General features: G+C 39.4%; 1 protein-coding gene across 3 annotated transcripts in view; it reads right to left on the bottom strand.

Moving 5' to 3' along the window:
* The window catches only part of Map4k5 (mitogen-activated protein kinase kinase kinase kinase 5), a 95,842-nt gene that overhangs the window by 34,998 nt on the left and 48,693 nt on the right, over positions 1-12,151 (bottom strand). For all 3 annotated transcript variants that reach the window (XM_028782042.1, XM_028782050.1, XM_028782058.1), the window contains 5 exons: positions 9,026-9,157; positions 7,278-7,340; positions 5,431-5,512; positions 4,245-4,361; positions 293-371 (listed from right to left, as the gene is read on the bottom strand). In XM_028782042.1, the coding sequence (XP_028637875.1) occupies positions 293-371; positions 4,245-4,361; positions 5,431-5,512; positions 7,278-7,340; positions 9,026-9,157 (473 nt within the window). The remainder of the gene's footprint in view (positions 1-292; positions 372-4,244; positions 4,362-5,430; positions 5,513-7,277; positions 7,341-9,025; positions 9,158-12,151) is intronic.

The raw sequence follows: 12,151 nt of genomic DNA, 5'->3' as shown, positions 1-12,151 counted from the left end.
AAAATAAAATAAAATAAAATAAAATAAAATAAAATAAAATAAAATAAAATAAAATAAAATAAAATAAAATGCAGACAGTGATTTAATACTTTTCTGAACCATCTATCTCGTTACGGTTAAAAATCTATTTGTATTGTTAGTCACACATCTCATTTTATAATGAAAGAAATCTTGAAAAAATACACATCTATAAAGCCTCAATTAGTCTAAGATTTTATAATCCCCCAAAGCATAAGAATACCCAGATCAACCCTCCAACACCACCAATGAAAAATGTATAGCAAGCACGTACAGTTTATTTCTGAAGCTGTCCGCTCAGCTCTGGAGTTCCTGTTCGTTGACCTAATGGTATGACGAATGATTGCATGGGGCTGCGAACATAAGCATAACATACACACTTAAAAAATTTCAACAACAATTACGAGGCTAAAACTTCGTTTTTAAATGATTGCTTATTGACAACTATAAGTACCTACTAAAACATTTCTAAGAAAAACTGCAGCAATACAATGAACAGTAGATGTCGTAAATGCATATTCAACTGTCCCATGTTTATGCCGTGGGAAACTTCGAAAGGATTCAAAGTCAGACAAACCCTGTCTTCAGAATTCAGTTCGGGAAGACAAAGGATATGAACATGTTCAAAGTTAGACAACGCTCAGTGCCATTTATTAAGAAGAGAATTACTACTAAAACCTTCTGTACTGGCCTCAAGAACACAGAGACTCTGCACTCACTCTACTTGGGGTCCAAACTACAGCAGGTGTCGGCTGTGCAGTATTTGGAGATGCATTAGACATAGAAAGTGATCACGTGATGCACGACAGAAGTATTTGCAGGAAAAGCAGGTTGGTAATTATTTGACAGCACTGAAATGAGGCCAGATGAGGGGAACTGTGTAAGTCAGATCATAGAAGGCCTTGACTGCCAGATGATAACTCTGAATTTTTATTTTTTTCAGCAGAAGGAAAAGATTTGGAGACTTTACTGCAAGGGAGTGGCAGCACCAGGGTCAGCTTTAAGGGGAATTTTCCAGGTGTATAAGGGTGCAGTATTAGGGGATATACTGGGTAAAGAGAGACTTCAAGCTATGGGGCTAGAGTTCATTAGTTAAGAGTACCTGGGGCTCTTCTAGAGGACCCAGTTGATTTTGCAGCACCCACAAGGCAGCTAGCTCATAACCATCTGTGACTGTAGTTACAAAGGATCTGATGCTCCTTCTGGCCTCCACAGCACCAGACACACATGTGATGCTCAGACATACATGTAGGTAGCAGCAACAACAACAAAAGCTGATAGACATTTAAAGAATGAGTATTATAAACTAAATGAGTAATCTACCACTTCTACCTCAGGCATAAGCTCAGGCTCATGTGAAGCTATGCCTCCAGTTCAGCCCTTAGCTACCAAAGTTATGATGCTCAACAACTATTGACGGCTCTGAAAGTGGCTTGAGCAACAGCTTTTCTTTCCTCCATTTCAAGGTCCACTACTGTGCCAAAAGATCTCAACAGCTGAAGTGAATGCACAGATCTGGGCTTAAGACACTGTCAAGACAGCTGGATGTAGTCCACCCCTACAGGTTCCTCCTGGACCATCAGCAGCTCCATACTACCTTCCCGGTCTGATTTTTGAACTTGTTCTCTCACTTCCAGCACAGTGGTTCAATGGTCCTACTTGAATACTGACTTCATGGATCCATTACGATCTTACTCATCATCGATCTTCCCTTTTCTCCCTATCTAGTGTGTATCTGAAAGTCTAAAATTGTAAGTAATCTCCTGTGACTCACATCTATATAGGCCAAATTCCCCCCCTACAACCAGCATCTTAACTCCTGACTAGACATCTCCCTATGGAAGCTGTTCTGTATAAAAGTAAACGCATCCTTCTCCCCAGTCCTGACTTCGCTCATGTTTCTGTCTCAGGAAGTGGTTCTATCCACCAGGTTTTCACATTGAGATCTGACAGCAATTCTCATCCATCTCAGCTGAGACTCCCTCACTGTGTTTCACTCTGGCTGTGACTCTGAAGCGACTGTCAACTCTATCCTGCTGCCCCTGGTAGTCAGCTCTTTAACAGGCCTTAGTACACAGCCTTTGCATGGTTGGAGAGACAGAATAAAACTTTATGTCCATGACTTATTTCCTACTCCAGCCAGACTGAGTTATCTTTAGTTCCCCAAGTAGTATACTTTCTCTGTTACCTTCAGGCTTTCAAAACATGCTAGAATTTCCTCTACTGAAATTATTTATTATTGGGCTGGAGAGTTGGCTCAGCAGTTAAGAATACTGGCTGGTTTTGATTCCCAGTACCTATGTGACAGCTCATGAGTGTCTATAACTCTCCTAGAAGATCTGCCACCCTCATCCTGGCAAAACACTTGTACCCATAAAACGACAAAATAAATCTGACAAAACAAAACAACCCCCAAACCTTATTCTTGCTCTTTTTAATTCTCAGCCATCCTTCAAGCTTTTGGCTCTTTCCTGCCGTACCTATGGTATTCCTCCACAGTGCCCTATATTTTTTACTCCATAGGAATTATCAGTTCTATCAATTTTGTATTGGCGTTCTGAATTTCCTTTGAGAATAACCCACTATCTCTGAATGCAGTGACAGGGTCAGTCTCACATCACTGTACCCATGGTATGATGGAAGGTTCTGTGTTTCAAGGACTGGAGAGAACAGCACATCACTAAACTAACAATCAAACAAACAAACAAACAAACCAACCAAAACCAAAAATGACTCAGCAAGTAGGCAGAAGGAGGGAAGCCCAGGGGCTTGTATCTTTACATAGTTAAAGATTAGCTGGGAATTAAGTAATATCTAACAACATTTATGCTGTAAGTTTTAAGTTAAAGGATTAAATCTGCTTGCTGTTTTCAGAAAGGCTTTCCACACAGCGGCTGCGATTAGACTAGAACTCACAGTGGAACCTATGTTGGTTTTGTGTAAGCCTTCTGAGTCCTTGTTTACAAGTCAAATGTCAATATGCCTGCCATAAAAGTTTGTTAATCTTTTAAAAAAAGAATTATATTTATTATTTGTATGTGTTCATGCACACATGTGGAGAAGTAAAGGACTTGTGGGAGTCAGTTTCTCATTTCACTATGTGAGTATCTGGAATCAGATTCAGGTCTTACGTTATCAAGCTTAGTAGTAAGAACCTTTACTAACCATTCAGACATCTTGCCTCCCTAAGCTTTATTAATCTTCACACTAAAAATAGTGATCTTAGTATTAGTGTTTGTAAGGAATTTATGTGTGGCTGGTTTATTTAATGCTTGCAATTCTAGTTAATTTAATATCAAATAAAAACTATTTAACAGGATTATAATTATATGAAGCACTGGGGGAATACATATCATCTTTTAAAGGTTCTATAAAGATTGTAATTTTTAAGCAGTTAAACAGAACAGTGGTACAGTTAATGAGCACAAAGTTCCTTATTCCTAATTTACACGTTTTGCTACTACATATGGTACACTCAAAATAATCCCATCATATTTTCAGAGAAGACATGCATAGTAATAGACTAGTTACATGTAACTATATAAGAAACAATAGTTATGAAAAAATATTTTTCCCATTGAGGATTTCAATTTACTTCTTTAGAATTACCTATATTTTGTTAATATGCATGGGAAAATTAAAAAATGACCAACTCAACTTATAAGGAATTTCTTTTATGAAAACTTATATGCACATATGTTGTGCCTAAACCTTCCCTTTTTGTTCCAAAGTGAGATTCTTAAAGCTTCTATTTCCTAGGCAACAGATGCCATTTCTATACGTTCTTAGGGAGATCCCAGCTCAGTACAAGCTGTGATCCGGGAGAAGGCACCTTTGGAGTTCTAGGCCTGTATGAAAGGTGGAGGAGGATGATCTCAGAACTCGGATGAGAACAGGAGTAGGAAAAGCCTTGGTGGGCTATAATTAAGAGAGCATGTATACAGAGTTCACACTGTTAATTTTTGTAGCTTCACCCATTTTAACTAAGTTGAAGGTGTAAATTAGAAAATAAATTCTCAACTGGGTGTGGTGGCTCACTTGGGAGGCTGAGACAGGAGGATACTTGAGAACTCAGGGTTAGCCTGATTAACATATTGATCCAGGCCAAGCTAGATCCTGTGAGACACTGTCTATAAAGCCAAAATTAAATGAATAACAGAAATAAATGGAAAACATGTTAAAAATCTCCAAAAATTCTCTAGCATTCACCTGTGTCCCACTCTTACCTCAAAGTCATCGTCATCACCTTCACTGTAGTGAGCGTGGTTGTCAGGATTGTTCACCTTGTCCAACAGCTCAACCGCGAGGGCCCGAGACAGACCTGACTGCCCAACAAAAGTGTGCTAAGTAAAAATCAAACACAGTAAAATTTCACAAATGTGCCTTCATACATATAGTTTATAAAAAAGTTACTTGTGATTTTTAAGTCAGTAACTTGTAAGAAGAGATGAGTGGGCAGTCTGCATTGAGACATGGGGAGTACAGAAGTGGAGGCATCGATCGCCTGTGACTGCTATGACTGCCTATGATCGCCTGTGACCACATCAGACACTTGTGGTGAGATCAGAATGTAAACCATTTCTGTATGTACAGTTAATCTAATCTATATTATGTTGTAAATTATAACCAGCTAAACAATGATGTTCATTTATATAGTATCCTGGTATACAAATGAATACTGTGGGATGTTTTAAAACAGTAGAAAAAAGCATGTTATATAGTCACATTCATTTAATTCAGTTAAATTATAGTTTTCTTAGGTTGCTGTACTAATTACTTTCTCATACAAAGGTATTTTACACAATATATACATGTAGAATACATTATAAATTTGCATAAATTAAGAAAGCAACGAATTTTAAATGATAAGATTTTGGAGAGTATTCTCAAAGGCTGGGGTCATCAAACTGTAGTCTCAGCAAAATCTGGTGTCCTGTCTACTTTTGTAAATAAAGTTTTCTTGGGGGGTTAAAACTATGCCTATGTATGTATACTGTCTATGGGTACTTTTGTGTCATAACAGCAGAACTGCGTTGTTGTGATAGAAACTGTACAGTCCATAGATATTTATGTAGATAGACATATGTAGCATCTGGTCCCTTACAGAAAGTAAGGCTGATCTCTGCACTCATCCCTGAGATGACTTTAACAACCTAAGTTTTACAATGTCAACTTTTTTTTTGTTTGTTTTTTTGAGACAGGGTTTCTCTGTGTAGCCCTAGCTGTCCTGGAACTCACTCTGTAGACCAGGCTAGCCTCGAACTCTGGAACTCAGAGATCCGCCTGCCTCTGCCTCCCAAGTGCTGGGATTAAAGGCGTGTGCCACCACCGCCCGGCATAATGTCAACTTTTGCTGCAGTAGCATGTCTAGCTGCCAGGAGCCTCAGAACCCTCTGTGATCCAGTGACTTACAGTCAGAAGCCTTTCAGCAGTTGGTCTTTTCTTGGGGTTTTTAGTTAGTGCTATTTTGACAAAATTATGGAATGTCGATGACCTTCAAATAAAAAGAGACAGTATAAAAATATTTCACTTGTATTAGTTTTCTGCTGTTAGTATATAAAATCATCTTAGAGACAGTTAGGAAGTGAGAAACAACATTCCGCTTTTTCCTTAGGCCTCTTAGTTCTATATAGGCCAAAACCTAAACACAAAGCACAGTATACCCCTTGTACATATGTGCAGCTGTTTTGTCTAAGTACTGTGTAATTAAACAGCAACAGTAATAGACAACTTCAAGCACCGCTCTACAGACAGAAGTCGGCGGGCCGTGTCTAATGCATCATTTAAGGTGCTGTAAGAGCCAAATGCCCTTTTCTTATTGCCTAATTTACAGAGCATTTTTTATTTCTATACTGAGTTAGATTACATGAAGAGTAGAGAGACTAATACAAGACAATTTAAATTCTAAAAGAATTTCTGGAATTCATAATGAAAGGGCAAAGAAAAATGAATGATTTTAGCAACCAAAAGGATTTCCTTGCTACCTGCATTGATGAAACACGGAGAGGGAGAAGCAAATAATAATAATAAAATAATAATAATAATAATAATAATAATAAATAATGATAAATACAAATAAAAAAAGAAAGGTAAGAGAAAGAATTCTATTTTCATTACGAATAACAAACAGGCTTCTTTCTGACAGTGTCAAGATTCCACCAGGGGAAAATAGCTTAAGAATCAAGGAGGTTGCCATAGTAACTAGCCAAGACAACTCAGCACATCTCAGCAGAGAAATGCCTCACTGTTTGGCCTGTGGTGACTTGTGAGAGACACTTGAGAGTAACAGTATGAGAGACTGGTAGGGAATCTCTGATGTTAACGGTGTCTATGGAATCTGACCATGAACTTAGTGTTGATATACAATATTCACTGTCCCTGAGTGAATATGAAGACATTCTTGTCACAAAGCCTTCTAGTTCCAAAATGCTAGGAGCTTAGGGCCAGTGTCAGCATAGAAGGGCACACAACAGGGTGACTTGCCTGTCATTCTTGCCATCACTCTAGGACAATCTTGCTCCTACATGAAGTTGTACCCCACAGATTATGACACATAATGCAGTTCAGAGTCTACCAGGGGGAGGGGCTACTAGAATCTGAAATCTCACAGTAGAGACTGTCTTATCAGAAAATAAATGGACATACACATTTGGATGCTAACAGACCTTCAAGAAATCCATACAACTAAGAACTATGTTTATAATATTAGAAACCTCTACTTGCTGGTTTGCTTTGTAAAAATTTATGTAGATTTTAATCAGAAAAATTTTCAGTTTTTACCACCTAGTACTCATGAACTGTATCAATAGCTGCAAAAGAAAAAAGGAGATTAAGTTGAAAACAACCAGTAAGTCCTTTGTGCACTATGGAAGGACGAGCAAAGACCAGAACGACTGGTTTGAAGTGTCACAATATCTGGGAAACTTTCAAACATCACAGTCCAGAAAAGATAATATTTAATTAGTGGAAATAAAAAACACAGGGCAAAAAAATACGACTTTCCAAACCCTTCACATATTCATTTCTAGTCCCTTCCCTCGGCACACGTCTTTCACCCCAGACAATAGCACAGTGGAAAACAGCTGTTTGTGAATGGCAGGGAATGAGAGAAAATAAACCTGGCTCCTTGGCACATGCTCACAGAGGGACAGCTATTCACCATGGGGTATGCTGCTCAATGCCTGTGAGTCCTGAACTGGTCATCTAGAACATAAGGAACTGACTGCCAAATCTGCAGCGCTATGTAATCTGTAACTCACCATTTAGTTTTGTCCTTTAGCTTTGGAGGCTGGAAATTACTTTTTGACATTAAGAAGAGAGCCCTAAAATAGAAATATTTCAGTCAAAGGCAATACTAAGACACTTCATCATCGAAATTAACAGTCAGAATGAATATTCTGTTGTAAATTTGTATAAGACTTCCTCATGAAAAGGCACTGAAGACATTGCTTTGGACAAGGAGTTCTTTTTTTTAAAGATTTATTTATTTTATTTATGAGTACACTGTAGCTATCTTCAGACACACCAGAAGAGGGCGTCAGATCCCATTACAGATGGTTGTGAGCCACCATGTGGTTGCTGGGAATTGAATCAAGACCTCTGGAAGAGCAGTCAGTGCTCTTAACTGCTGCCAGCCAGGACATGGAATTTTTTGATATTCATGTTTTAATTTCTGATGACACTGGCGGTCAAATCCTGAACTCTGTACGAGCTAGACAAGCACTTCTACTACTGAGATGTGCCTGCAGTTCTTAGCTTTTTATGTTTTGGGAAGGTTCTGGAATACTTTTGATAGCTTTAAAAAAGATATTTAAATGTCAAACTGGCTCTTATGTACAAAACAAAGCCATAAAATGTTAGTTTCATTATTGCAGTTACCTCATAGTATATTGCAGGGATATTACATAACTGTGTATTAGCTATTAGCTTATTACACAGCACTGACATGTTACTTTAAAATTAAGTTACAAGTCTAAGCAAAGCCTGCCATTTACAATTATTCTGGCAAATTATACCTATATCCTGATGTTTCCTTTATTTGTAAATTCTTATACTGTCTTACTGTATACAAGCTAACCTACAAGAGTATTCTATGAATTCACCCTTGAGAGAGGAAGGAGAACTCGATCCTGAATGTATATGCAGTGTATTTGTGTGAATGAATGTTCACCCTTGCACATGTGTGCAGTGCTTACCTTTCCCGTATGTACAATGTATGAGAGTGTGCTTGCCTGCCCATGTGTGCAGAGGGCTGCATTCCTTTACTGCTGTTCTCCATCGTATTTTGGGGGACAAGGTCTCTCACAGAACCCAGAGCTTTGTTTTGTCTAGAAAGGCTGCCCAGTAAAACTCTGGGGATCTGCCTATCCCTGACACCCTAGACCATGGGTTTGTTGGGAGCCGACTCTGAGCAGAAAGCAGCTATCATCTTTGCAGCCATCTTGAGCCATATACCCTGACAAGAGACTTGTTTTCAACAGCCTACAACAGCTGAGCACACTCTGATAATTATCTTGATCCTTTCAATCAAGGCCAGGCAGTGGTGGCACACACCTTTAATCCCAGCACTTGAGAGACTTGAGGCAAGACACGAGGCGACACTCAAGGTGAGACTTGAGAGATATAAAAGGAGAGACTTGAGGCGAGAACAGAGCAGACTCAGCAGACTCTGTCTCGTCTCCATTCTTCATGTCTCCGTCCCCACTCTCTCTCTTGCTAGACCCTGACCCGCGGACCGGAGCAGCAGAACAGGCCGTTACATGGGTTCAGGTATGTGGTATCATGCCCAGCTTTTATAAGGGTGCTAGGATTCCAAGCTTAGGTCTATAATTGTGTGTAGAAAGAAACCTGCACAGCAAAGCATTGCTCCAGACCCCTGAGCAGGTTCTATGACATTATTTGTGGGCCCCTTACGGTACTTTCACTAGTGTGATACATGTGAAAATGAGCTCATAACCCCAGTAATCAGTATTTCGTCTTCCCAAAGTGTTGTAAGTAATGAGAACACCTCATTGGATGAAGGTCAAACATAGGCGGCTGAAGTTCTCCGAGCTCGATTGCTGTTATTCCGACTGCCCAGATGTCGCAGAGTTGGTTGTAGCCACCATTCTTTTCCACTGCTGCAACTTCTGGAGCCATCCTAGAGGAGCCAGTGAGTACAGCATGGTTTATTTTTTTTTTAAGTGATATAAAATATGCTACTCTTTGCTATGCTCATAGATGGAAAGAAGGAAAAAAACCTTACCACCCTGCCCCACATCCCATTTCATTTTTGGTGGCTAGAGAGATGGCTCAGTGGTCAGGAGCACTGGCTGCATAGGGGCTCACAAACACTCCAGCCCCAGGAGATCTGAGGGTTTCTTCTGACCTCTGTGGGCACACATGTGGTACACATACATACATGCAGACAAACCACACACACACACACACACACACACACACACACACACACAGACACTAACAAAACAAAAACCAAAACCCTAAAGAATAAAAAATAAATAAAATTCCCTATTTAAAAATCCTCACTTCCTCTTCTGAATCTCCTTGTCCAAGAACACTGTTGTTTTGCTCTAGTCTGTTAAGGAATACGAAACACCTGTGCAGGCCAAAGTTCCTAAAGGAGGTGAAACCTCAGGAACACGCCAACAGGAAGCTGAGGGTTAAGGAGCCTGCACATTTTGGAGGAAACTCCCGCAAATGCAGAGAGCTGTGGAGAGCAGAGTGAACAGGGGGACTGAACTGTGACTGAGACCCTGGGAAGGAGCCATATACAGCCTGTTATTGTTTGGGACAAATACAGAAACAGAACAACTCTCTCTTGTCTAAACACATCACCAAGTTTTAGTAATTCATTTTATTTTACAAAAGTGTAAGTCTGGTCTGAAATTCTTAGAGAGTCTGGAAAGTACATTGAAAACAGACTGCCAAGGTAAGGTCTAGATATGAACAATCTACTTTTATACAAGTAAATTCAGAATTTCTTGTGAAAATGATGTGAACCCACTGAAAGACTTAATTATGGAGGCAGCTTAATCTAAAACTCACAGCAACTCGAAGCACAGTGAGAGGAGGTGAGACCAGGCAGGCAGAGGAGCTGCAGGGAGCTAAAAAATACAGGGTGTGGTAGCAAACACCAGTAACTACAGCCCTTGGGAGGCTGAAGCAGGAGTTATCTTGAGTTCCAGGGCAACCAGAGCTACACAGAAGATCATGTCTCAGTGATCACCACCCTCTCCTCCTCCTTCAAAAAACTAAAACAAATAAAAAAAAAGCCTCAAAACACACAGTGATAATATAAGGTGTAGTGACGCCACCCAGGGGGAATATATAGTTATATTGGATATCCCAAGTTACTATTGTTTTTATATACACAAAACATGATAACCTACATTTGTTGAAATACATAAGGTATTTCAACTTAAATGTGGAATACAGTACATGTGTTCTAAAGTAAGGACATAATATTTATACTAAACTTCTTTCTTTCCATGAAGGGGATTGAATCCAGGGATTTGAGTATGTTAGCCAAGTGCTCTGCTGTTGAGTTACACTCCCAACCCTTCAAAATGTGAATATTAAAAAAATGCTAACATGGAAATGTATATACCTATGCAATGCTGTATAACAGCCATGGGCATCTGACGAAAGAGGAAAAAACAATTACCTTTGAGCTGATGACTAACAGCCAGTTTCAGACTTGGAAGGGACTGAGTGGGGGCCCAGAATCAGCAAATACACTCGATTCCTCTACCCACTGGATGACTGTGTAGCTAACTGCAGTGGCACCTGACTGACTGTGGTTCCTAACACTGGAGAGGCTTGAGCTTAGCCTGGTCAGCTCTTTGGTGGTGTGGTTCTGGGCAGTAGCAGAACTTAAGGTGAGCACAGGAAAGGTTTTCCTGGGAGGCAGAGCACATGGCCAGAGTAGTTGCAGATGTGTTTACAAGATGACAGTCACAGAAAAGTCTTGAGATCCTATAGATAATCTGGTCTGTCTATATTTCCATCTTTTATTTAAATGATACCTCCTTAGGGCTTGTTCTGTTATTAAAAGTGGTGTGTTAACTGAAGAAAATGATGAATATAGGAAAAAAATATGGAAGAAAGCAAGCTGTGACCTCAATCAAATACAGCTACTGTCTCACATATTTTTTATCTGTGCTTTTTACTTAGAGACGGGTGATCTTTCCTAAGACTGTAGTCTATGGCAGGTGCTAATTTTAACTTTTGACTTTTTTTTTAAAATCATGTCCATCTGAGCCTGACTGCTAACAATTCATCTTAGACAACATCCTTTCTAACACCATCATGCTACTCCTCTGAACTGACATGTAAAATCCCCTTAGCTTACTTGAGCCACTATTTTCTAGAGTCTCAATATTAAAGCATCACTGGAGAGTACACTGCATATAAATGCACAAGCCTCTGATAAATTACCACTAGTAAAAAGGTTGAGGCTAAAGGACACAGAGGCGGTCAGAGCCTTACTGATAAGGCTCTCTACCGACTTTCCCTGTAATATATTTGTGATGGGGTTACTCAGTGATTCCAAGTATTCCAATTTGCCTGAAAAGAAAGTAATTCATCTGTGCTTATGCTCATGGGGAAACATTTCTCCTATTTTATGATTTCTTACATGTGTTACTATAACAACTGCTACTCTAGGCATTCTTTTTAGTGGCATATTCAAGATTTAAATAGTTAGGTCAATTCAGCCAGTCCTCCTGTATTTCACTTGCTTGTTGATTTTTGTTCCAGTTGGCAGACATGAAGCTTTACACCACCATGGGGTGGGAACAATCTTTTCCTTTAAACTTTGATGCTGGCAAAGGCTTCGTGCCTCCTCTTCCATTCTTTATTGACCTCTGCCTTCTTGTTTTTCTGAGTCTCATATACTCCAGGCTAGTCCTGAACTTGCTTTGAGCTGAAGATGAACTTAGAATTCTCCTACAGACCCGAGTGCAGAAAAAAACATGTGTGTTGTGTGCCTCAACCCTGAGTTTATGTGGTGATGGAGACCATGCATGTTCGTGAAGTCCTCTACAATTGGAGCTACATCTCCAGCCCAACTCATTTGTTTTTTAAGCTTTATTTTATTTTATTTTATTTTATTTTATTTTATTTTATTTTATTT

This window comes from Grammomys surdaster, unplaced genomic scaffold, assembly GCF_004785775.1.
Source record: "Grammomys surdaster isolate TR1022 unplaced genomic scaffold, NIH_TR_1.0 98, whole genome shotgun sequence".
Taxonomy (NCBI): domain Eukaryota; kingdom Metazoa; phylum Chordata; class Mammalia; order Rodentia; family Muridae; genus Grammomys; species Grammomys surdaster.
This window is presented reverse-complemented; position numbering and strand designations above follow the sequence as displayed.